We start from the raw sequence: 27,618 nt of genomic DNA, 5'->3' as shown, positions 1-27,618 counted from the left end.
CAATGTTCAGGAGCAGGCTGTTGTCCTGACACCAGCGTTCCAGTTCATCAACCTCCTCCCGGTAGGTCTTCTCGTCGTTGTTAGAGAATAGACCCACCACCACTGTGTTGTCCGCAAACTTCACTATGGAGTTGGAGCTGAACCTGGCCACACAGTCATGTGTGTATACAGCAGGGGGCCCAGGTTATACTGTATCACAATAATTTTGTATTACTATTACACATCTGTACATACACCTGATAAGCACTACACTCAACGTACTGGGGTTGTGTGTGTGTGTGTGTGTGCGTGCGTGCGTGCGTGCGTGCGTGCGTGCGTGCGTGTGTGTGTGTGTGTGTGTGTGTGTGTGTGTGTGTGTGTGTGTGTGTGTGTGTGTGTGTGTGTGTGTGTGTGTGTGTGTGTGTGTGTGTGTGTGTGTGTGTGTGTGAGTGACCGTACAGGGACACTGCCACTGGGGGCAGCAGGGGTCAGTGTTGGTGAGGATGGGCAGACCCAGCAGGCTGCACTGAGGCTGGGTGGTGTTGTAGCGACAGTGGAGGGAGGAGTTGTGCAGCAGCAGCTCTCCGTTGAAACAGATCAACTCGGTACATTCATCCACACGGTAGGAGTAGGGAGGCTGTGGAGCGTTCAACATCATATACCAAGAAAACACACGATACAGAGAGAGATGTTGTCAGTGTTGTCTGTCAGATTATACAGTACAACGAAAAGAAGTGTGGCATAAAATATATAAATGAGTACTACAGATAGAGTCAGACAGAGATAGACTGTCGGTCAGTTTGTCTCTCAAACAGATAGAGTCAGACAGAGATAGACTGTCGGTCAGTTTGTCTCTCAAACAGATAGAGTCAGACAGAGATAGACAGTCGTCAGTTTGTCTCTCTAACAGATAAGAGACTGTTGTGTTGGTTTGTCTGTCAGACAAACAGAGAGAGACTGATAAGCCGCCAGACACTGGGCTCACTGTTCCAGCCTGCAGAGACATTCAAACGTTATCGCCTCCGTTCCGGGGGAAGTCTGGGAGTCTCGGGGCAAGGAACTCTCAAATTGACACAGAGACTTACCACACCAGTAACGTTTGATGTGTGTTTTTATGCATGTGTGTGTGTGAGAGTGTATAAAACACACAGACTTACTGTACATCGGCCGAAGGGCAGTATGGTGGACAGGGTGACTTCCTCGGCTGTGGGAGAGATCTCTGGGCTGGTGACTGCCTCCGAGGTCAGAGCCTCGCTAGTAAACTCGCTGGTCTCCGGAGGCAGCGGAGTGGTCGTCATGGCGCCCGGTGAGGTGTCCACGCCAGGGTACACCGAGGTGGTGGCCTCCGTGGTGACGCCTGCTTCCATGGATACGGGCCGTGGCGTGGTGGTCGTAGTGTACGAGCTGCGGGTGTGCGTCGGCGTGGACCAGGCCGCGGTGGTGGGCGTCAGCACGCCGGGCCTGGGGGAGGTACCGGGTGGCGGGGTGGTGCCAGCGGCTGGCGTGGTGACGAGGCCCGGCGGCGGTGTGGTGGTACGGGTGGTGGTGGTGGGAGCGTAAGGGTGACGGGAGAAGGGAGTAGGGGAGGCGGGAGAGACGGGGGAGGTGGTGACGGCCGTGTCCACCGTGACGTTGGAAGGCGCTGCCGTGGTTACAGGGACGGTGACCCCCGTCCCCGGGGTCGTCGCGGTTCGGGTGGGGGTCATCTCCGTGGTGCTGAGGGTGGTCACTCCCGGGTGGGTAGACGAAGTGACGATGGAGGACACGGTTGTAACGGAGGGAGAGAGAGACAGAGGAGATGGAGGAGGAGTAACCGTGGGTCCAGGGGGGCTGAGAGACGGGGTGACGCGCTCTGTGACCGGCGCTGTGCTGGGCGTGGTGGGGATGCGGGGGTCGACTGTGGTGGTGATGAGCCTGGCCGTGCTGGAGGACACGGTGGACGCGGTCGCTCTCGTGGTGGTGGTGCCACTTGTAGTCCTGGTGCTGGCAGTCGTGCTGGTCCTGGTGCTGGTGCTGGTTCTGACGGTAGATGGTAGTGAGGGTGCAGTGGTGCTGATGTTGGACCGCGTCACGAACGCGAAGGGGGTTGGAGTCGGGGGAAGGGTCACACCTAAAGAGAAAGCGAAGTACCTATTAATAATATAATAGTGTATATATCACTGTAAATGACGGAAACCTCTGTGTCCCTCGAGTTTAAATAAAAGTTGAATTAATGAAAAAACACTATATACTCACAGTCCTCTGGGAAGACACACCTCCTGGTGATCTCGTCAAACACCATGTTCTTTGGACACCGTGCAAAGCAGCCCTCCACGCTTTAACAAAACACACAGGTCACGTTAGTATTTTGAAACACTAGGTGCTCTAGGAGCATATGTTTAGAAATACCGTGTGAGAGAGTTCTGTGTGGCTTACGGAGGCAGGAACTTGCAGCGCGTGGCGTCGCGGTCGCTGCACGTCTGGCTGCAGGGGCTGGAACAGGCGTGGTAGCGCCACTCACACATCATACGGAACGGGATCACAAAACTGCTCTCTGCCAGAGGGAGAGAGAGAGAGAGAGAGAGAGAGAGACCACTCGATGAGTCAACGTCTCCTTCTGGAGTGGAGTGTCTCTGGTTTGTTCATGTGCATCGGTGTTCAATTAAATTGATTGAGAAGTTAACACTTTCGCAACCACTGGGCTGAGTCTAATTAATGGCAAGAGGACCGGGGAATGTAAACAGACGTGTGGCTTTTTGTAGAGCTAAATCTATACTAGTATTGCTCTCTGTCCATTCTCATTGTCAATTGAGTTCATAAACCGTCCCTTCAAAATGGCTTAAAGAAAAAAAAATGCATCAATAGGTTCTCATTTTATAGCGCCGTGAATATAAGCTTATAGCGGATTTGGTCTCGTATATTTTCTGGAAGGCTAGATAAATGGCTAATAGCTGCTAACGTTATATCCAATGGCATTTCCGTTTTACAGATGCTAAAGAAATAACTGAAACTGCATATAATCGGGACTGTCCCAAAGCATGTATGCATGAAAGGGGGGGGGGGGCGGGGGACGTTGTTTATTATTATTGATTACCAATAGCAGTGTTCGTCTAACTAGCCACATACACTTGACGGCTGGTTGAGTGTCATAGCAAGCTCTGATTGGGCTGTAATTTACGTGAAGGGGATCTTACCGTGGTCGGGGCTGATCCCCCCGAGCATTTCCCCGTTATCGATCGCCATCTGGTAGATCGATATGTCCATTGGCTGATGATAAATCCCCTTATTGCATGGTGAAATCTGCGATCCAAAACGTATCCCGTGCAACAGACATTAGCTATCGCTTCAGATGAGTAGAAAACTACATTAGAGATCAAAAAAAAAAAAGACAACTTCTGCCACAGGGAACACTCTATTATCGAGATAGCGCCCCTAAGAGGATCTGGCCGGTATTGTACCTTCTCGAATTCACAGACTAGGGTAGATCTGCAGTCCCGGTCTGCGACCTTGAACAGGTTATTAAAATGGAATAAAAGCAATAACAACTTGCCACGTATTTATAGGTGATTCTGTCCACAACACATGGATTCGAAACCCGTATAAATACGTGCTTCGTCTGTGGAGAATTTTTCCCTATTGTTAGGTTTTATTGAGTTTTGTCTGGGAGTGCTTGCATTCTTTCATTTATATGCATTTATTTTAAATTTGTTGGACCTTATGGTGTTCTTGTTCTGTTCTTGACTTATTGTTTTGTTTCTTCTTGACTTGTTTAAAGAAGACGTGTACGACCCATGGGGACATTAACGTGTGTTGTCGGGCCTTACAAATACATTTAATTTGATTTATAATTTGAATTCACTGAATCTAAATCAGATTGATCCCAACACTGTGCGCATGTGTGTGTGTGTGTGTGTGTGTGTGTTTGTGTGTTTCTGTGTGTGTGTGCGTGTGTGTGTGTATGTGTGTGTATGTGTGTTTCTGTGTGTCTCTGACCCTCCAGGGTAAAGCTACTGCTGGCTCTGAAGCTCTCCGTGTTGTCATATCTCTGGGCCCGCGCATACGTGCGAGTCAGCGTCACAAAGACCCCCGGTTGGCCGATGAGTTCGAAAGAGGTGTGGCCTGGTAGGAACAGCCCCTGGTGCTGGATGAAACTGGCCTTCCTACTGAATGCCTCCCCCTGGCTCCAGTGCTCCAGTTGCAGCCGGCTGCGCCCAGAGATAACCAGGAAGTAGTTGGGTCGTTCGGCTGACTCCAGTGAGACCACAGGGACGCCTGGGTGAATAGACAATGGAAAATTGGTTTGATTTAGAATAGAATAGAATAGAATAGAATAGAATAGAATAGAATAGAATAGAATAGAATAGAATAGAATAGAATAGAATAGAATAGAATAGAATAGAAATACTTTTATTATCGAGAGGGAAATTTGACACTGCAAATCGCTCAACATTAAACATTAAAGAACAGGTCACGAATAAGAATAACAAACAAATCAAATAGCCTAAGATAAGAGTAGAATAAAATAGAATAAAAATGGAATAAAATATACAGTAAATAAATACAGTAAAAATATACCGAGGTCTACAGTAGGTGTAGTATTGCACAGTGCTGTTTCAAAAGTAAGAGTCCAGGAAGATGCTAACTGTCACTCTGTGCTCAGTGATGCAGTGAGGCACAGTGATGCATTGTATAGTCTGATGGCTGTTGGAATGAAGGACTTCCTGTGCCGTTCAGTGGTGCATTTAGGTAGTGTGAGCCTAGCACTGAACATGCTCCTCCTGTCAGCCAAGTCTGTGTATAGTGGGTGGGAGAGGTTTTCCCTGATGGCCTGGAGCTTAGTAAGGCTCCTCCTCTCCGCCACCCTCGCTAGGGAGTCCAGCTCCACCCCAACCACACTACTGGCCTTCCTGACCAGCTTATCCAACCCCTCTCACCACAATGTTGCTCTACCAAACCCCTCTCACCACAATGTTGCTCTACCAAACCCCTCTCACCACACTGCTCTACCAAACCCCTCTCACCACACTGCTCTACCAAACCCCTCTCACCACACTGCTCTACCAAACCCCTCTCACCACACTGCTGCTCTACCAAACCCCTCTCACCACACTGCTGCTCTACCAAACCACTCTCACCACACTGCTGCTCTACCAAACCCCTCTCACCACACTGCTCTACCAAACCCCTCTCACCACACTGCTCTACCAAACCCCTCTCACCACACTGCTGCTCTACCAAACCCCTCTCAACACACTGCTGCTCTACCAAACCCCTCTCACCACACTGTTCTACCAAACCCCTCTCACCACACTTCTGCTCTACCAAACCCCTCTCACCACACTGCTGCTCTACCAAACCCCTCTCAACACACTGCTGCTCTACCAAACCCCTCTCACCACACTGCTGCTCTACCAAACCCCTCTCACCACACTGCTGCTCTACCAAACCCCTCTCAACACACTGCTGCTCTACCAAACCCCTCTCAACACACTGCTGCTCTACCAAACCCCTCTCACCACACTGTTCTACCAAACCCCTCTCACCACACTTCTGCTCTACCAAACCCCTCTCAACACACTGCTGCTCTACCAAACCCCTCTCACCACACTGTTCTACCAAACCCCTCTCACCACACTTCTGCTCTACCAAACCCCTCTCACCACACTGCTGCTCTACAAAACCTCTCTCACCACACTGCTGCTCTACCAAACCCCCCTAACCCCACTGCTGCTCTACCAAACCCCTCTTACCACACTGCATACATCAGTTATACATCAGCTCTCATCAAGCGTGATTGTGTCTAACATATGATGTGTGTGAGCTCACGTGACGTGCGGTCCTTCCGCAGGCCTGCTGTGACCATGAAGTTGAAGAAGAGTCCTGGGGCGGGCAGCCTGCCTGCCTCTCTCCCCAGGGGGAACACGGAGCCACTGCTGCGGTTCACTCCCAACATGGTGTCGTTATACACCCCGCCCACCACGGAGTACGGACCTTCACCCAGCTCTGTAGAGGAAGGAAGAGAGAGACGTATAGTAGAACTAGAAAGGTGCGCTCAGTAGAGTACAAATCCTCCACCATGCGTCAGTGTAAACCAATGAAAGAAGATTTCCCGCATGAAGCAGGGCTGGAGTAAACAGGCGTTGTTTTTTTGGTTGTTTTTTTAACCCAGACCGGACGTCTTAGCCACTAGATTGCACTCAGGTTCCAAGCCAAAGTTGGGATAAACAAGAAACAGGAAACAGGAAGTGAACAACAGATGAAGAGGCACAGGCAGAATTGTTGTTACTGCCTTGTAGCATTATAATTATAATTGGAGAGCGGTCAGTGTGTTTGTCAGTCAGTGTGTTTATCTGTGTTTGTTAGTGTTAGCATGCTAATGTGTAAACAGGAAACAGGAAGTGAGTGACAGATGAAGAGACATGGGCATAATCATTCTCATCATCTAGAGTTAGCATGCTAATGCTAATAACTATAATTGGAAAGCGGTCAGTGTGTTTGTCAGTCAGTGTGTTTGAATTGTCTGTGTGGTTGTTTTCATTAGCATACTAATGCTAATGCATAAACAGGAAGTGAGTGATGTGTTAGCATGTTAGTGTGTAAACAGGAAACAGGAAATGAATGACAGATGAAGAGGCATGGGCAGAATCATTCTTAGTGTCTAGTGTTAGCATGCTAATGCTAATAACGGTAATTGGAGAGCGGTCAGTGTGTTTGTCTGTGTCATGTTGTAAACTGGTACCAGAGAGCTGATTACCAGAAAACCTGTGTAGTATCGCCTTCTTGTGTTCAAAAGATATAACTTCATAGTGAATATGTATTTCAATGGACAATGATGCAAATTAATTTAAATGAAATACTTGTCATTGACCGATCTGAAAAATATGCCAGAATTCAAGTTCTTGGCCTGCTGTCCGCCTATGTGCAATGTTTCATCCCACCCCAGAGCGGGCCTTTCTGTGTGGAGTTTGCATGTTCTCCCCGTGTTCGCGTGGGTTTCCTCCAGGTACTCTGGTTTCCTCCCACACCATAAAGACATGCATGGTAGGCAGGGACTACAGATGAAAACTAGCTCATTAGCTAATTCTGGCACATTTACATTGGTGTGGAAACTGAAGATGTTGATTCATGTGCTGTGCACTGTCCCTGGGTAAACATTTATAAATAATCTTAAACACACAGGCAACCAATTACATGATGGTGGAGATAACTTTAGGATTCCTGTTGATTTTTGTTTTCACATGTTACTATGAAAATGCTACAGTGAATTATTATAGATAGATAGATACCATAGCGTTTCTATGGTAAAACCACGAGAAAACTATAGTGAATCACCATTTCTATAATATTCCACTACAGAAATACTATGAATCACATATATGAATGTACATACATATGATGAATGTAGTAAATCTATAGTGTGTATAAAAAAAAACACAGGAATACTATATCACTACAGTATTTCTGTGATACATCTCTATAGTGTGCATGGAAAAACCACAGGAGTACTATAGGTTTTACTGCAGCATTACAGAAAGAGGTTGAGAGACAGGTGCAGGTGATACAGGGCATTAGAAGAGGCAGGTGCAGGTGATACAGGGCATTAGGAGAGACAGGTGCAGGTGATGATACAGGGCATTAGAAGAGGCAGGTGCAGGTGATGATACAGGGCATTAGAAGAGACAGGTGCAGGTGATGATACAGGGCATTAGAAGAGACAGGTGCAGGTGATGATACAGCGCATTAGAAGAGACAGGTGCAGGTGATGATACAGGTGCAGGTGATGATACAGGGCATTAGAAGAGGCAGGTGCAGGTGATGATACAGGGCATTAGAAGAGGCAGGTGCAGGTGATGGTACAGGGCATTAGAAGAGGCAGGTGCAGGTGATGATACAGGGCATTAGAAGAGGCAGGTGCAGGTGATGATACAGGGCATTAGAAGAGGCAGGTGCAGGTGATGGTACAGGGCATTAGAAGAGGCAGGTGCAGGTGATGATACAGGGCATTAGAAGAGACAGGTGCAGGTAATGATACAGGGCATTAGAAGAGACAGGTGCAGGTGATGATACAGCGCATTAGAAGAGGCAGGTGCAGGTGATGATACAGCGCATTAGAAGAGACAGGTGCAGGTGATGGTACAGCGCATTAGAAGAGACAGGTGCAGGTGATGGTACAGCGCATTAGAAGAGACAGGTGCAGGTGATGATACAGGTGCAGGTGATGATACAGCGCATTAGAAGAGACAGGTGATGATACAGCGCATTAGAAGAGACAGGTGCAGGTGATACAGGGCATTAGAAGAGACAGGTGCAGGTGATGATACAGCGCATTAGAAGAGACAGGTGCAGGTGATACAGGGCATTAGAAGAGACAGGTGCAGGTGATGATACAGCGCATTAGAAGAGACAGGTGGTGATACAGCGCATTAGAAGAGACAGGTGATGATACAGGGCATTAGAAGAGGCAGGTGCAGGTGATGATACAGCGCATTAGAAGAGGCAGGTGCAGGTGATGATACAGGGCATTAGAAGAGGCAGGTGCAGGTGATGGTACAGGGCATTAGAAGAGACAGGTGCAGGTGATGGTACAGGGCATTAGAAGAGGCAGGTGCAGGTGATGGTACAGGGCACTAGAAGAGGCAGGTGCAGGTGATGGTACAGCGCATTAGAAGAGGCAGGTGCAGGTGATGGTACAGGGCACTAGAAGAGGCAGGTGCAGGTGATGATACAGGGCATTAGAAGAGGCAGGTGCAGGTGATGGTACAGGGCATTAGAAGAGACAGGTGCAGGTGATGGTACAGGGCATTAGAAGAGGCAGGTGCAGGTGATGGTACAGGGCATTAGAAGAGGCAGGTGCAGGTGATGGTACAGCGCATTAGAAGAGACAGGTGATGATACAGGTGCAGGTGATGATACAGCGCATTAGAAGAGACAGGTGCAGGTGATGATACAGGGCATTAGAAGAGGCAGGTGCAGGTGATGGTACAGGGCATTAGAAGAGACATGTGCAGGTGATGATACAGGGCACTAGAAGAGGCAGGTGCAGGTGATGATACAGGGCATTAGAAGAGGCAGGTGCAGGTGATGATACAGGGCATTAGAAGAGGCAGGTGCAGGTGATGATACAGCGCATTAGAAGAGACAGGTGCAGGTGATGGTACAGGGCACTAGAAGAGACAGGTGCAGGTGATGATACAGGGCATTAGAAGAGGCAGGTGCAGGTGATGATACAGGGCATTAGAAGAGGCAGGTGCAGGTGATGATACAGCGCATTAGAAGAGACAGGTGCAGGTGATGATACAGGGCATTAGAAGAGGCAGGTGCAGGTGATGATACAGGGCATTAGAAGAGGCAGGTGCAGGTGATGGTACAGGGCATTAGAAGAGACAGGTGCAGGTGATGATACAGCGCATTAGAAGAGACAGGTGCAGGTGATGATACAGGGCATTAGAAGAGGCAGGTGCAGGTGATGATACAGGGCATTAGAAGAGGCAGGTGCAGGTGATGGTACATGGCACTAGAAGAGGCAGGTGCAGGTGATGATACAGCGCATTAGAAGAGACAGGTGCAGGTGATGGTACAGGGCACTAGAAGGGGAAGAGAGACAGGTTGTGAGACCTGGGACACCCTCTTGAATCATTCCACAGTGTAGTTAAGATTGTACTACACTGATCATTAATCATACATGAATGGATGGCGGGTGCACCTCCTCCAGCAGCCTCCTGGCTGTGTGCTCTGCCACAAGCAATAGATCAAGTCACAAAGAAGCCGGGAAAATACAGGAGAATTGAGAGGAAAAAATACCTCACCTCGGCTCACCCAGGGCCACGTCAGGCGAACGTAACAGAGCATAATTAATATGACTCACACGTACCTTGGTTGTAATATTCACAGTCGTAGGCTGAAAGAGATCAAGATCATTCAAGTTAAATCCCAGTTCAAGAGTACATGAATAATTACATTACAACAACATACTACACAATAGATTACATTTTCTAACAGGCCTCGCTACACACGCATACAGTTATTTACATCCACACCAGAGCTGCCTGGTCAAACTACAGTCTGACACTGTTGGTCACTGAGCAGTTGAGGGTTAAGTGCCTTGCTCAAGGGCACTTTAGCAGTATTTGTTGGGTGGTGGGGGGGGGGGGGTGGGGGGGGGGGGGTGGCTTACTCATTCACTTCCACTACCAAAATGTCCCTGCTGGGCTCAGGGATTGGAACTGGCAGCCTTCCAGTCACAAGCTCAGTTATATGACCTTTAGGCTACCACTGCCCTTAATTATACAGTGTGCATGTGTGTGTGCGCACGTGTGTAGTGATAGTGGTGTAGTGACACGTGATTGTGTGTGTCTATGATAGTGTGTGTCTATGATAGTGTGTATCTATGATAGTGTGTGTCTATGATAGTGTGTATCTATGATAGTGTGTGTCTATGATAGTGTGTATCTATGATAGTGTGTATCTATAATAGTGTGTATCTATGATAGTGTGTATCTATGATAGTGTGTATCTATGATAGTGTGTATCTATGATAGCGTGTGTCTATAATAGTGTGTATCTATGATAGTGTGTGTCTATGATAGTGTGTATCTATGATAGTGTGCATCTATGATAGTGTGGGTATATAATAGTGTGTATCTATAATAGTGTGTGTCTATGATAGTGTGTATATATAATAGTGTGTGTCTATAATAGTGTGTATCTATAATAGTGTGTGTCTATAATAGTGTGTGTCTATGATAGTGTGGATATATAATAGTGTGTCTATGATAGTGTGTATCTATAATAGTGTGTGTCTATGATAGTGTGTATCTATAATAGTGTGTGTCTATAATAGTGTGTATCTATAATAGTGTGTGTATATGATAGTGTGTATCTATAATAGTGTGTATCTATGATAGTGTGTGTATATAATAGTGTGTATCTATAATATTGTGTATCTATAATAGTGTGTATCTATAATAGTGTGTGTCTATAATAGTGTGTATCTATAATAGTGTGTGTCTATAATAGTGTGTGTAAATGATAGTGTGTATCTATAATAGTGTGTGTATATGATAGTGTGTATCTATACTAGTGTGTATCTATAATAGTGTGTGTCTATGATAGTGTGTATCTATAATAGTGTGTGTCTATGATAGTGTGTGTCTATAATAGTGTGTATCTATGATAGTGTGTGTATATGATAGTGTGTATCTATAATAGTGTGTGTCTATGATAGTGTGTATCTATAATAGTGTGTGTCTATAATAGTGTGTGTATATGATAGTGTGTATCTATAATAGTGTGTGTCTATAATAGTGTGTGTATATGATAGTGTGTATATATAATAGTGTGTGTCTATGATAGTGTGTCTATAATAGTGTGTGTCTATAATAGTGTGTGTATATAATAGTGTGTGTCTATGATAGTGTGTATCTATAATAGTGTGTGTATATGATAGTGTGTATCTATAATAGTGTGTTTCTATAATAGTGTGTGTCTATGATAGTGTGTATATATAATAGTGTGTGTCTATGATAGTGTGTGTCTATGATAGTGTGTGTCTATGATAGTGTGTATCTATGATAGTGTGTGTCTATAATAGTGTGTATCTATAATAGTGTGTGTCTATGATAGTGTGTGTCTATAATAGTGTGTATCTATAATAGTGTGTATCTATAATAGTGTGTGTCTATGATAGTGTGTATCTATAATAGTGTGTGTCTATAATAGTGTGTGTCTATAATAGTGTGTATCTATAATAGTGTTTGTATATAATAGTGTGTGTCTATGATAGTGTGTATCTATAATAGTGTGTGTATATGATAGTGTGTCTATGATCGTGTGTATCTATAATAGTGTGTATCTATGATAGTGTGTGTCTATGATAGTGTCTATCTATGATAGTGTGTGTCTATGATAGTGTGTATCTATGATAGTGTGTGTCTATGATAGTGTGTATCTATAATAGTGTGTGTCTATGATCGTGTGTGTCTATGATAGTGTGTATCTATGATAGTGTGTGTCTATGATAGTGTGTGTCTATGATAGTGTAATCCTGGGGTCCACAACAAACATACAACGTGCAACATAATACTTACATCATAATATAACATTACACGTAAACATGACAAAGGACTAGTACACACACACACAGACATAATACTTACATCATAACATATAACATTACAAGTAAACAGGACAAAGGACTAGTACACTGAACCACTAGGAGCTGAACCATTTCTATGCCCGGTTCGACAGAGCAAACAGGGACCAAGTAGTGCAGCCCCTCCCCCCCAGTGGCACAGCCCCCGTCCTGAGCCACCATGACGTCAGGTGTTGCCTCCGGAATATAATAGTGTGTGTCTATGATAGTGTGTATCTATAATAGTGTGTGTATATGATAGTGTGTATCTATAATAGTGTGTTTCTATAATAGTGTGTGTCTATGATAGTGTGTATATATAATAGTGTGTGTCTATGATAGTGTGTGTCTATGATAGTGTGTGTCTATGATAGTGTGTATCTATGATAGTGTGTGTCTATGATAGTGTGTATCTATGATAGTGTGTGTCTATGATAGTGTGTATCTATGATAGTGTGTATCTATAATAGTGTGTATCTATGATAGTGTGTATCTATGATAGTGTGTATCTATGATAGTGTGTATCTATGATAGCGTGTGTCTATAATAGTGTGTATCTATGATAGTGTGTGTCTATGATAGTGTGTATCTATGATAGTGTGCATCTATGATAGTGTGGGTATATAATAGTGTGTATCTATAATAGTGTGTGTCTATGATAGTGTGTATATATAATAGTGTGTGTCTATAATAGTGTGTATCTATAATAGTGTGTGTCTATAATAGTGTGTGTCTATGATAGTGTGGATATATAATAGTGTGTCTATGATAGTGTGTATCTATAATAGTGTGTGTCTATGATAGTGTGTATCTATAATAGTGTGTGTCTATAATAGTGTGTATCTATAATAGTGTGTGTATATGATAGTGTGTATCTATAATAGTGTGTATCTATGATAGTGTGTGTATATAATAGTGTGTATCTATAATATTGTGTATCTATAATAGTGTGTATCTATAATAGTGTGTGTCTATAATAGTGTGTATCTATAATAGTGTGTGTCTATAATAGTGTGTGTAAATGATAGTGTGTATCTATAATAGTGTGTGTATATGATAGTGTGTATCTATACTAGTGTGTATCTATAATAGTGTGTGTCTATGATAGTGTGTATCTATAATAGTGTGTGTCTATGATAGTGTGTGTCTATAATAGTGTGTATCTATGATAGTGTGTGTATATGATAGTGTGTATCTATAATAGTGTGTGTCTATGATAGTGTGTATCTATAATAGTGTGTGTCTATAATAGTGTGTGTATATGATAGTGTGTATCTATAATAGTGTGTGTCTATAATAGTGTGTGTATATGATAGTGTGTATATATAATAGTGTGTGTCTATGATAGTGTGTCTATAATAGTGTGTGTCTATAATAGTGTGTGTATATAATAGTGTGTGTCTATGATAGTGTGTATCTATAATAGTGTGTGTATATGATAGTGTGTATCTATAATAGTGTGTTTCTATAATAGTGTGTGCCTATGATAGTGTGTATATATAATAGTGTGTGTCTATGATAGTGTGTGTCTATGATAGTGTGTGTCTATGATAGTGTGTATCTATGATAGTGTGTGTCTATAATAGTGTGTATCTATAATAGTGTGTGTCTATGATAGTGTGTGTCTATAATAGTGTGTATCTATAATAGTGTGTATCTATAATAGTGTGTGTCTATGATAGTGTGTATCTATAATAGTGTGTGTCTATAATAGTGTGTGTCTATAATAGTGTGTATCTATAATAGTGTTTGTATATAATAGTGTGTGTCTATGATAGTGTGTATCTATAATAGTGTGTGTATATGATAGTGTGTCTATGATCGTGTGTATCTATAATAGTGTGTATCTATGATAGTGTGTGTCTATGATAGTGTCTATCTATGATAGTGTGTGTCTATGATAGTGTGTATCTATGATAGTGTGTGTCTATGATAGTGTGTATCTATAATAGTGTGTGTCTATGATCGTGTGTGTCTATGATAGTGTGTATCTATGATAGTGTGTGTCTATGATAGTGTGTGTCTATGATAGTGTAATCCTGGGGTCCACAACAAACATACAACGTGCAACATAATACTTACATCATAATATAACATTACACGTAAACATGACAAAGGACTAGTACACACACACACAGACATAATACTTACATCATAACATATAACATTACAAGTAAACAGGACAAAGGACTAGTACACTGAACCACTAGGAGCTGAACCATTTCTATGCCCGGTTCGACAGAGCAAACAGGGACCAAGTAGTGCAGCCCCTCCCCCCCAGTGGCACAGCCCCCGTCCTGAGCCACCATGACGTCAGGTGTTGCCTCCGGAATATAATAGTGTGTGTCTATGATAGTGTGTATCTATAATAGTGTGTGTATATGATAGTGTGTATCTATAATAGTGTGTTTCTATAATAGTGTGTGTCTATGATAGTGTGTATATATAATAGTGTGTGTCTATGATAGTGTGTGTCTATGATAGTGTGTGTCTATGATAGTGTGTATCTATGATAGTGTGTGTCTATAATAGTGTGTATCTATAATAGTGTGCGTCTATGATAGTGTGTGTCTATAATAGTGTGTATCTATAATAGTGTGTATCTATAATAGTGTGTGTCTATGATAGTGTGTATCTATAATAGTGTGTGTCTATAATAGTGTGTGTCTATAATAGTGTGTATCTATAATAGTGTTTGTATATAATAGTGTGTGTCTATGATAGTGTGTATCTATAATAGTGTGTGTATATGATAGTGTGTCTATGATCGTGTGTATCTATAATAGTGTGTATCTATGATAGTGTGTGTCTATGATAGTGTCTATCTATGATAGTGTGTGTCTATGATAGTGTGTATCTATGATAGTGTGTGTCTATGATAGTGTGTATCTATAATAGTGTGTGTCTATGATCGTGTGTGTCTATGATAGTGTGTATCTATGATAGTGTGTGTCTATGATAGTGTGTGTCTATGATAGTGTAATCCTGGGGTCCACAACAAACATACAACGTGCAACATAATACTTACATCATAATATAACATTACACGTAAACATGACAAAGGACTAGTACACACACACACAGACATAATACTTACATCATAACATATAACATTACAAGTAAACAGGACAAAGGACTAGTACACTGAACCACTAGGAGCTGAACCATTTCTATGCCCGGTTCGACAGAGCAAACAGGGACCAAGTAGTGCAGCCCCTCCCCCCCAGTGGCACAGCCCCCGTCCTGAGCCACCATGACGTCAGGTGTTGCCTCCGGAATACCAACCCAAGGAAGGCAGCGGGACCTGATGGAGTGGTGGGCCGCATCCTGAAGGAGTGTGCGGATCAGCTGACGGAGGTTTTTACAGATATATTTAATCTTTCCCTGCTATTATCATATGTCCCATCATGCTTCAAAACATCCACAATAATACCAGTACCCAAGCAGTCAGTTGTCACGTGCCTGAACGACTACAGACCCGTGGCACTCACCCCCCTCCCTGCTAAGTGTCTAGAGAGACTGGTCAGGAAGCACATCACATCCATCATCCCGGCCTCCTTTGACCAATACCAGTTTGCTTATAGGCAGAACAGATTGACTGAAGATGCTATAGCCATTGTGCTTCATACCGCCCTAGAACATCTGGAGAAGAAAAACGCCTACGTAAGAATGCTCTTCGTCGACTATAGCTCTGCCTTCAACACTATACTCCCCCGTAAACTCATCAGCAAACTCTGAACCCTGGGTCTGTGTAACATACTGTTTAACTGGGTGCTGGACTTCCTCACAAACCGCACACAAGCCGTCAGGCTGGGCAACTACACCTCGTCCACCCTGTCTCTCAGCACCGGCGCCCCGCAGGGTTGCATACTCAGCCCATTACTGTACACCCTGCTCACACATGACTGTTCCCCCTCCTACCCTTCCAATTACATCATCAAGTTTGCAGACGATACCACAGTTGTGGGTCTCATAACAAACAACAATGAGGCTGCCTACAAGAGGGAGGTGGAAGACCTTACAGCCGTGTGACAGCAACAACCTGGCGCTCAACATAAAGAAAACAAGAGAGATCATAGTGGATTTCAGAAGATCAAGGCCTGATCACTCCCCTCTGCTCATCAACAATGAGGCAGTGGAGATGGTCACAGAGTTCAAGTTCCTGGGTCTCAGTGTGAGTGAGACCCTGTCCTGGAGCACCAACACCGCCTCAGTGATCGGGAAAGCTCAGCAACGCCTATACTACCTAAGGAAGCTGAAGCAGGCCTGCCTGCCACGAAATCTCCTTGTCAACTTCTATCATTGTGCAGTTGAGAGTGTGCTGACCTACGGTGTGTCTGTGTGGTTCTCCAGCTGCACAAAGGCAGAGCAAGAGGCTCTACAGACGGTGGTGAAGGCGGCAGGCAGGATCGTCGGGACTCCTCTACCAAACATCACCTCCGTCTTCACCTCCTGCTGCCTCCACCGCTCCAAGTGTATCATCAAGGACCAGTCTCACCCAGCACATCACCTCTTTCAGCTCCTTCCCTCAGGGAGGAGATACCGGTCCATAAATGCGAAGAGTTCAAGATTTATGAACAGCTTTTCCCCCCAAGCAGTCTCATTGACTGTCCCCTCACGTGCACCATGCACTTTACCTGGACTTGATAATGTTATGTTTACCGCTCATCATGCACTTTAAAATATTAATTTTTTATATTTTACACACACACACACACACACACACACACACACACACACACACACACACACACACACACACACACACACACACACACACACACACACACACACACACACACACGCACACACGCACGCACACACACACACACACACACGCACACACGCACGCACGCACACACACACACACACACACACACACACACACACACAGACATAATACTTACATCATAACATATAACGTTACAAGTAAACATGACAAAGGACTAGAGACTTGGACTAGTACACACACAAGATGTTGAGATCAGAGGTTCTGTGTAGGATTGTTAGTAACTGTCTAACTGTACATATGGCTGTTTACACTAGTAACTGTTTACCTGCATATATAACTGTCTCCACCAGTGACTGTCTAGTTGCATATATATCTGTTCCCACTAGAGGGCGCTCTAGGCGGAACCACCCAGGTACACCACCTTGTGGCGAGTATAAAAGCAAATGTATCCTCCCACTTCGTTCTCTCCCCCCATGCCTCTCAAAGAGAGGAGACCTGTATGTTACTGCTGCTTTCCATGTGAATAAAAAGGAACAACGCCAGTTAAGGCTCAAGATAGAAACCATGCCTCTTGACCACATTATTGTCGCCCTATAGTCGAATTCTGTTAACACAAGACAAGTTCCAATATCCAATAATCCAATATCAAACTGTGTGAAATAGCTAAGAGCTCAACTGTACACAACTGTGTGTGTGTGTGTGTGTGTGTGTGTGTGTGTGTGTGTGTGTGTGTGTGTGTGCGTGTGTGTGTGTGTGTGTGTGTGTGTGTGTGTGTGTGTGTGTGTGTGTGTGTGTGTGTGTGTGTGTGTGTGTGTGTGTGTGTGTGTGTGTGTGTGTGTGTGTGTGTGTGTGTACTCACGGCAGACAGAGGGTGATCTCCAGTGTACCGTGACCCCCTGTTGGCAGCATTTATGTGCGTAGGCGGCGATGGAGGTACACAGACACTCACAGTCACGTCCGCGGTTACAGTTACATGTATCTGTGAGGCAGTTCTTATAGAACCAGGCCACGTCAACCTGGGAGGGAGGGCACAGTCGGCACACACACACACACACACACACACACACACACACACACACACACACACACACACACACACACACACACACACACACACACACACACACACACACACACACACACACACACACACACACACACACACACACACACACACAATTCAATTAAATTTAATTCAAATGGGCTTTATTGACATGGGAAACATACGTTTACATTGCCAAAGCCAAACAAAACAAAACAATCAAACAGAGAAATCAAAAGAAATCAGTACATTACAGGATGTCTTTATGGTGGTTGTATTTAGAGATGTTCCGATACCATTTTTTCCTTCCCGATCCGATTCCGATACCTAAGCTTTGGGTATCGGCCGATACCGAGTACTGATCCGATACCAGTGCATACATTTAAAAAAAACGAATACATTTTTTATATTATATAAATTATAAATCAAATTATAAACAATTTTTTATTTATTTTTTCAGCTACATATACTGTTTTATATATACTGTTTTTTTGTAATAACTAGAAAGTAATGGTATTTATTCAACAATAGGCGATTGTATAGATTAGTATCATTAATTGTCCCTGTCCTTGCCTCCCTTCATTGGCTCCCAGTACGCTACAGGATAGACTTTAAGGTTCTCCTATTTGTTTTTAAAGCCCTTAATGGTCACACCCCCTCCTACATCTCAGACCTCCTATCCCCCTATTCCAACACCAGGTCCCTCAGGTCAGCCGATCAGAGGCTCCTGACAGTCCGGAGGTCTAACCTTAAGCTCAGGGGGGGCCGTGCCTTTGCTATCGCAGCCCCTGAACTGTGGAACAGCATCCCCACCTCCATTAGGCTCGCCCCCTCGATAGATGCCTTCAAATCGAGGCTCAAAACCCACTTCTACCTACTAGCCTTTCCCGTTCACTGACTCATGCCCTGTTTTCCTATGTGTTTGCCTGTGTGCCCTCCCATAAAACGGAGTGTGATTGTTGTCTATATTTATCTTGTGTATCTACCCTCTGTACAGCACTTTGGTTGACACGCGTCATGTGAAATGTGCTTTATAAATAAATCTGATTGATTGATTGATTGATTGAATTGACAACTATGCTCAATGAGTTCACCCACGGAACTGTTGATGGTGTTGGGACATTGGTTCCGCACGGACGTTATACGTTGTTGCACTTGCTATCCAGTCGGCTCCGGTTCAGTTAGCTAGTAGTAACGTGCATGTTGTGATTTTCGATGCAAAATAAATATTCAACATTCTCTTTTGAGACTCCGCCTCAGACTCTTATCCTTTGGCACTAAAAGCTAAACATTGTCACCGGTATGGCTGTCCGCAACATATCATTAATTGCGTGCATGTGTGCGAGAGGTCGATCAGTGACGACACTTAGGTTAACCAGTTAACGTGAGCTAGATAACGTTACTGGTGAAAAAGTGATTTACCTTGGAATACTCCTTTGCCAACTTGCTGTACTTTGCTTGCAGGTCTGCAGCCTTTATTGCTGGATTACGAATAGCCCCAACTTTAGACAAGGTAACGTTAAAGATAAAACTAGCTTTTCAGCTAGCTCTTCAGCTAATGCTAACACCAGCAAGCGAACACATCAGAGCTCCCCATCACACCGCTCTGTCGGGACGATGGCATTTAAGAAAGTATCTGCTGTTAAAATGACAAACAGCATTAACACTTTAATTCACGGTCGATTAAAAACACGTTTGTTTTATAACGCTCACTCTCAGCAGGAGGATACCGCACGTGTCGTTGATAAATTACGTCATATGGGATCGGAGCATAGATTTGACGCGTACTCGCCGATACCGATACCAGTATTTTAGGCTGTATCAGAGGCATTTCCGATACTGGTATCGGTATCGGAACAACTCTAGTTGTATTCCATTGGATGTCCTTTTCTTGTCACAGCAGCTCACAAATCTTGCTGCTGTGTTTGCACATTATTTTATTTCTCCCAGTAGATATGGGAGTTTTGAGTTATTTTCCATGTTTTCAAAGTCTCTTTGGGTGTTTGCAATTTGTTGGAAGTACAGTATATGTCTCTGATGTCTTGGTATAGTGGGCAGGTTGTTAAGAAGTGGAGCTCGGTTTCCACCTCTTCTTGTGTGCAGTGGGTGCATTATCATACACACAAAAACAAACACACACACACATACACGAGCACACACAAACACACACACGCACACACACACGCCCATGCACACGCCATAGAAAAGTGAACCAGGTCAACTCCACTTGGGGTAGACTAGGGGAGGTCTGGGTTAGGGGTAGTAATCAATAATTCAGGTTTTGATGAGTGATGAGACATCTGGACAATAGGATGTGGGTCAACCTCTGGTGCAGAAGGGAGGATATAACTGTTACACACATCACATCAACAACGAGGCTGGCGGACACAAGAGAGATTCATTACGTGCTTCATTTCATGGTGATGGCTGCTGTACTGCAGGTCACGTCACAGTTAAGGTGAACATGAGGAGAGAGATCTTTAGAATGTAATAACTTTTAAAATTTAGTTTAGTTTATTGAGTTAATGAGTTTGAAAATGTACTCCAGGGATGTGATCAGAAGACTTGGTGCTTACAGACCAAAGAATTGCATAATCTACATACTGTATATATATTTTTAAAACTTTTTAAACGTTTTACTTTTTAACTTAAGTACTGATTTTAGTGTCTGTCCACCACATTGTTTTACTTGTTTGACTCTTTTATTGTGTTATTAATTATGTCTATTTTAACATTTGTCAACTGATTATTGATTAACTGAGTTATTGGATACCTGGATCTATCTATCTATCTATCTATCTATCTATCTATCTATCTATCTATCTATCTATCTATCTATCTATCTATCTATCTATCTATCTATCTATCTATCTATCTATCTATCTATCTATCTATCTATCTATCTATCTATCTATCTATCTATCTATCTATCTATCTATCTATCTATCTATCTATCTATCTATCTATCTATCTATCTATATATCTATCTATCTATCTATCTATCTATCTATCTATCTATCTATCTATCTATCTATCTATCTATCTATCTATCTATCTATCTATCTATCTATCTATCTATCTATCTATCTATCTATCTATCTATCTATCTATCTATCTATCTATCTATCTATCTATCTATCTATCTATTTCATTGATCTGTAATTGACACAAGGATTCAGTGTCTTCTGATGACATCACTGGAGGACATATTCAAACTCATTAATTCTCAATAAGTCAAATTAAATGAATATGTATAAAACTGTTTAAAGAGTTATTGGATTATGTGCAAAAGAAATCAGCATTGTTTTTGGGTGAAGTTCCCCTTTAAATGCTGTGAGTGCCTTCATGAAGCAGTATCATCATCAGACTAACATTAAATCTATCGTACCGATTTTAGGGATTACATTTTATTGTAAACCATCATAAGGTATCGAACAATATCAAAAAGCTTAAAACTGAAGTTATCTTCTAGTTTCTTTGAAGAAAACATTTGAACACAGCTTGATTCCACATAGAAAACCGTATACAAAAAGCAGGTGGAATATATAAAATAAATAATTAATTATATTGCGTAATGAAACATGCTTTCATTTATCAAAGAAAGGCATAACAAGTATTGTTTTAGAAGCAGTATGTTATATAAGTGTTGGAGGTAGTGGTTAGTGCTGAACCCTGGGTTAAGCAGGAGGTATGGAAGTGTTGGAGGTAGTGGCTGAACCCGGTTAAGCAGGAGGTATGGAAGTGTTGGAGGTAGTGGCTGAACCCTGGGTTAAGCAGGAGGTATGGAGGTGTTGGAGGTAGTGGCTGAACCCTGGGTTAAGCAGGAGGTATGGAGGTGTTGGAGGTAGTGGCTGAACCCTGGGTTAAGCAGGAGGTATGGAGGTGTTGGAGGTAGTGGCTGAACCCGGTTAAGCAGGAGGTATGGAAGTGTTGGAGGTAGTGGCTGAACCCTGGGTTAAGCAGGAGGTATGGAGGTGTTGGAGGTAGTGGCTGAACCCTGGGTTAAGCAGGAGGTATGGAAGTGTTGGAGGTAGTGGCTGAACCCGGTTAAGCAGGAGGTATGGAAGTGTTGGAGGTAGTGGCTGAACCCGGTTAAGCAGGAGGTATGGAAGTGTTGGAGGTAGTGGCTGAACCCGGTTAAGCAGGAGGTATGGAAGTGTTGGAGGTAGTGGCTGAACCCTGGGTTAAGCAGGAGGTATGGAGGTGTTGGAGGTAGTGGTTAGTGCTGAACCCTGGGTTAAGCAGGAGGTATGGAGGTGTTGGAGGTAGTGGCTGAACCCTGGGTTAAGCAGGAGGTATGGAGGTGTTGGAGGTAGTGGTTAGTGCTGAACCCTGGGTTAAGCAGGAGGTATGGAGGTGTTGGAGGTAGTGGATGGAGGTGTTGGAGGTAGTGGTTAGTGCTGAACTCTGGGTTAAGCAGGAGGTATGGAGGTGTTGGAGGTAGTGGTTAGTGCTGAACCCTGGGTTAAGCAGGAGGTATGGAGGTGTTGGAGGTAGTGGCTGAACCCTGGGTTAAGCAGGAGGTATGGAGGTGTTGGAGGTAGTGGCTGAACCCTGGGTTAAGCAGGAGGTATGGAGGTGTTGGAGGTAGTGGTTAGTGCTGAACCCTGGGTTAAGCAGGAGGTATGGAGGTGTTGGAGGTAGTGGCTGAACTAGGAGGTATTTAGTCAAACCAACACACATGGCTCCATCTTCTGGCCAAACAGAGAATAATGTGACCCTTGGCAGAATCCCATCCGTGTTACACTGAGATTACAAACAGGACTTTTAAGTGGTTTTAACTTTCAACAGGTGTGTGCGTGTATGTGTGTGTGTGTGTGTGTGTGTGTGTGCGCGTGCATGCATCCATGTGTGTGGATACAAGGTCAATTTAGCGTCTTCACAATTAATCATTCATCTTTCAATAATTTCAATGTTTGATGTATATTTGAAGCACAATGTACATTTAATTTAAATTAGTATTATTATAATTTAATATTATCATTATTTTTATGAATTTCTTACAAATTACTAAACCTACCCATGTTGGGCTGATGTTTTATCCTGATTCATACAGTCAACTTGAATTAACATAGAAGAGACAACGCTCCAGTCTGTACAAGCCTTGAAACAAACGCTGAAACCTATACCCCACAGTGCACCCAGAGTAGGTTTCAGGGTTCACTTCAGGTACAGACTGGAGCAGACTGGAGCAGGGGCCCCATTGAATTTGTATTAGTTCTGTGGCTAACTGGCCAGAGCTGAGGGTGTCCAATATGAAGAACTGCATAGATTGTGCTGAGAAAAGACTCCACCGATTGACAACATCATTAGTAAGTTAAGTAGGAATGTATAGCTACGAGGTCATTGTCGCAAAATAATTGACCGACACAGAGTTTAAAATACCGAGCCGCCTCGGCGAGGTGTTTTAAACGTCAGTGAAGGTCAATTATTTTGCGACAATGATCGAGTATAGCTATACATTATCCCGCTTATTACATGGCTAACTTACTAACAATATACCTAATTCATTTTACATCGACTCGCAACACTGGTTCTGGCTCCGCTGAGTGCTCGTCGCTCCGCCCCCCAGCAGCTTCCCCGGCAGCCGGCAGTGTCTGATTGCACTGATGTCAGTGGGCTTGATTGCGAACAGCTGCGCACAGCGGTCATTATTGTCCCACAGCGGTCATTATTGTGTAATATCGGACCTCTGACGCGCGCTATTGACCAATCACAAGCAAGCATTTCGGCGAATGTGAAAACGCCATGTAATAATAAGTATTAATACGTGGATTAATTGGGATCCACTTACCCTGAACATTTGAAATAATTGTATGAGAATAAAACATTGGCTATTTAATAAAAAAGAAAGACATGATTTATGTTGTACTTTATAGACTTGAAATGTACCCTGAAACCTGTGGCTTTACATGTCAGTCCCCAGAGGCTTTAGATATGACTCTAGGCTAATGCCCTCTAGCCTGTCTGGAAGCTGTACCCATGAGATGTCAAACACATATCAAATCTCTCATCAACACATACAGATGAAGCCCTTCAGATTCAGGTCCCTTCTGCCACTCCTCTGTCACTTTAGAACTAGCACTCAGGTGTTAATATTCAGGGGCTGGTGGCTGGGTCTAAACGTAAAAAAAAGGAAGGGTACTTAACTTAAGTGCTTCCCCAGGGAGGGGGTCGGGGGCTACTGCCCTCAGACCCCCAAGATACTTTTTATATGGGCAGTCTGACTTGGGGTACTGACCATATATTAGTGTTGCAATGCATGATAAATAAACACTGAAAAAAGCTAAGAAATCGGATGGGGCTGGGACATTTGGGACGAATAAAAATGTAAGATGAAAATCTCCCCAGCCTGTGGGAGGCAGTGGAGGTGTGAAATCTAGCCCGGTCCAGAACAATAGGAGTCACAAAATCAGTTTGGAGTGGAGTGGTGGAGTAGTGGTAGAGGAGCAGTAGATGCTTGACTATTCATGGCATCTGTACCACATATTTTAATCCTATGTGTGACACATTAAACCCAAGTATATATATATATGGGTGTGTGTGTGTGTGTGTGTGTGTGTGTGTGTGTGTGTGTGTGTGTGTGTGTGTGTGTGTGTGTGTGTGTGTGTGTGTGTGTGTATGTGTGGTATTTAGTGTTCATCTCTGAGGAATAGAGCTTATTCTCAGGAATCAGATAAGACTGGTTCCCATACCCCCCTCACCAACCCCTTCTCCCCCACTGTGAGCAAGGTAACCTTTCCACCGCGATATGCCAGGTGTGTGTGTGTGTGTGTGTGTGTGTGTGTGTGTGTGTGTGTGTGTGTGTGTGTGTGTGTGTGTGTGTGTGTGTGTGTGTGTGTGTGTGTGTGTGTGTGTGTGTGTGTGTGTGTGTGTGTGTGGGGGGGGGGTACTCACCACATTGTGGCAAGGTGCAAATACGTCGTTGTAAAGGAGAGCACACTCCCTCTTGGCATACGGCTGTCTGCTTAAGTCGGCTTCGCACGGTCGCTTAACCAAATGGTCACTTTCACACTGACACACACACACACACACACACACACACACACACACACACACACACACACACACACACACACACACACACACACACACACACACACACACACACACACACACACACACACACACACACACACACACACACACACACACACACACACACGCGTTACACTTAAATATCACACTGCACTCAAAGGAAGCAGCACGGCAGGAATCAGGAGAGAGAAACAGAATAGCAAGAATCAGTTGGGGAGAGCATTACGCCAGGGACACACTGGAGACTGAAGCGCCGTGTCATAGTATGTAGGAGCCCGGCTGTTCACACCAGAAGAGCAGGAGCCCGGCTGTTCACACCAGAAGAGCAGGAGCCCGGCTGTTCACACCAGAAGAGCAGGAGCCCGGCTGTTCACACCAGAAGAGCAGGAGCCTGGCTGTTCACACCAGAAGAGCAGGAGCCCGGCTGTTCACACCAGAAGAGTAGGAGCCTGGCTGTTCACACCAGAAGAGCAGGAGCCTGGCTGTTCACACCAGAAGAGTAGGAGCCTGGCTGTTCACACCAGAAGAGCAGGAGCCCGGCTGTTCACACCAGATTCTGCTCCTCTGCTCCGGTCACGCGTAGAGGTGCTTGCAGCGTGCCAAGACAATAGACCAGACGGCGAAACTATCGCTGAAGATCGCAAGCCGGCTGTGGAGCGCTGTGGCGCCTGTGGCTCTGTGGCCATTATGAACGTTTCAATCAGTTAACAAGGGCTGTGCTCCCCGTCGCGTCAGCATCTGGTGTGTCCTCGGTGTCAAAGAGACAGAGACATGGAGACAGAGAAGAAGATAGAGACAGAGACATGGAGACAGAGAAGAAGATAGAGACAGAGACATGGAGACAGAGAAGAAGATAGAGACAGAGACATGGAGACAGAGAGGAAGATAGAGACAGAGACATGGAGACAGAGAGGAAGATAGAGACAGAGACATGGAGACAGAGAGGAAGATAGAGACAGAGACATGGAGACAGAGAGGAAGATAGAGACAGAGACATGGAGACAGAGAAGAAGATAGAGACAGAGACATGGAGACAGAGAAGAAGATAGAGACAGAGACATGGAGACAGAGAGGAAGATAGAGACAGAGACATGGAGACAGAGAGGAAGATAGAGACAGAGACATGGAGACAGAGAGGAAGATAGAGACAGAGACATGGAGACAGAGAAGAAGATAGAGACAGAGACATGGAGACAGAGAAGAAGATAGAGACAGAGACATGGAGACAGATAAGAAGATAGAGACAGAGACAGAGAAGAAGATAGAGACAGAGACAGAGAAGAAGATAGAGACAGAGACAATGAGACAGAGAAGGAGATAGAGACAATAATTAATACTGAGTCCTACCTGTCCCAGTGCCCAGCTGTCTTTATCACTACAGTACTAGAGTCCTACCTGTCCCAGTGCCCAGCTGTCTCCAAAACCTTGTGCGTTGGAGACTTCCATGTGACTGGAGGTGGTCATGTCGTTCACTGTCACACTGTCAAAGTTACCACACAGCCCAGTGAGGAGGCCCTGTGAGGAGACAAACACACTGAGTCACACTGAAGAAGCTGTCTTTATTACTAATAGAGTCCTTCCTATCCCAACAAGGACCCAGCTGTCTTTATTACTACTGAGTCCTTCCTATCACAACCAGGACCCAACTGTCTTTATTACTATTAGAGTCCTTCCTATCACAACCAGGACCCAGCTGTCTTTATTACTATAATTAGGCTATTATCTATTCCAACATTTGCTGGTCAACTTAGTCATGTCACTCAAAAGCTGAGGAGTAATCTTCATAACAATAAATATCACAATATGTCTACAATCAGTACAGTGTTCAATCAGTGCTGGACAGCAACATTTCCCCATACTTTTCGGGTGAGACATTTTCAGATCTTCCAGTAAGGTGTAGACTGTCTGAACTCTGACCTTCCACTGTGGCCCAGCTCTGATGTGTACAGTAGTCTTGCGGTCCCAGAGGATGGTCAGGTCCTGGTTGGGGAAGTGGATCACGGTGTAGTAGCCTGCCTTCCACAGCTCAAACTCTGCCCCCCGACCAACAACAGTGGACGGGCTCTGAGACACCACAGACAAATTAGACAAAACAGGATTAAAAGCATTACTTGGTTTCTTCTTTACCATAAATTGCTATGTTTGTTTGTGCTTGTGTGTACTATGTGTGTGTATGTTGGTTTTAGTGTTTGTGTGTTTTAGATTCATTAGATTAGATTCACATTTATTGTCATTATACAGCACAAAAAGCACAAGTACAGTACAAGGAAAAGGAGTTTGGCATCCAACCAGAGTGCAAATGTAACAGTAAAGTTCAATAGTAATATACAATGTACAGGTGATTAAACTGTGTATAAAATATATAAATTAGTACTACCGAGTAATAGTGCTAATCAGATGTATGTACAGAGTTGTAATATAATATGTACAGTGACACAAGTATAAAGACACTATGGCAGTAAGTCATACTGGCCAGCAGCGTAACTAGTACGAGTAGGTAAGGGATATGAACAGATATAGTATTGTATCTACAGATATGTAAAAAGTATGCAGGTATGTACCAGATGTGGATATATATATATATATATACGGTAATAATAAATATCTATATATACAGCATTATTGTACATGCTATCATACTCAGTTATATGTGTTATATGCAGATATACGTAGGTATATAGAAGTATTGTATGCAGGTATATTATTATATGTGTGTGT

At 43.9% G+C, this 27,618-nt stretch overlaps 1 protein-coding gene across 1 annotated transcript in view; it reads right to left on the bottom strand.

Moving 5' to 3' along the window:
- Nucleotides 1–27,618, bottom strand: part of otogl (otogelin-like) — a gene marked incomplete at both ends in the record, with an annotated part of 152,222 nt that overhangs the window by 49,678 nt on the left and 74,926 nt on the right. The window contains 11 exons of the mRNA XM_084335231.1: nt 439–616; nt 1,137–2,089; nt 2,215–2,294; nt 2,395–2,512; nt 3,952–4,230; nt 5,785–5,961; nt 9,830–9,856; nt 17,680–17,836; nt 24,760–24,876; nt 26,296–26,415; nt 26,818–26,964. Coding sequence (XP_084191357.1) covers nt 439–616; nt 1,137–2,089; nt 2,215–2,294; nt 2,395–2,512; nt 3,952–4,230; nt 5,785–5,961; nt 9,830–9,856; nt 17,680–17,836; nt 24,760–24,876; nt 26,296–26,415; nt 26,818–26,964 — 2,353 coding nt within the window. The remainder of the gene's footprint in view (nt 1–438; nt 617–1,136; nt 2,090–2,214; nt 2,295–2,394; nt 2,513–3,951; nt 4,231–5,784; nt 5,962–9,829; nt 9,857–17,679; nt 17,837–24,759; nt 24,877–26,295; nt 26,416–26,817; nt 26,965–27,618) is intronic.

This window comes from Notolepis coatsorum, assembly GCF_963971535.1.
Source record: "Notolepis coatsorum genome assembly, chromosome: 18".
Classification (NCBI taxonomy): domain Eukaryota; kingdom Metazoa; phylum Chordata; class Actinopteri; order Aulopiformes; family Paralepididae; genus Notolepis; species Notolepis coatsorum.
The sequence above is the reverse complement of the archived record's forward strand: the minus strand, read 5'-3'. Positions and strand labels throughout refer to the sequence as shown.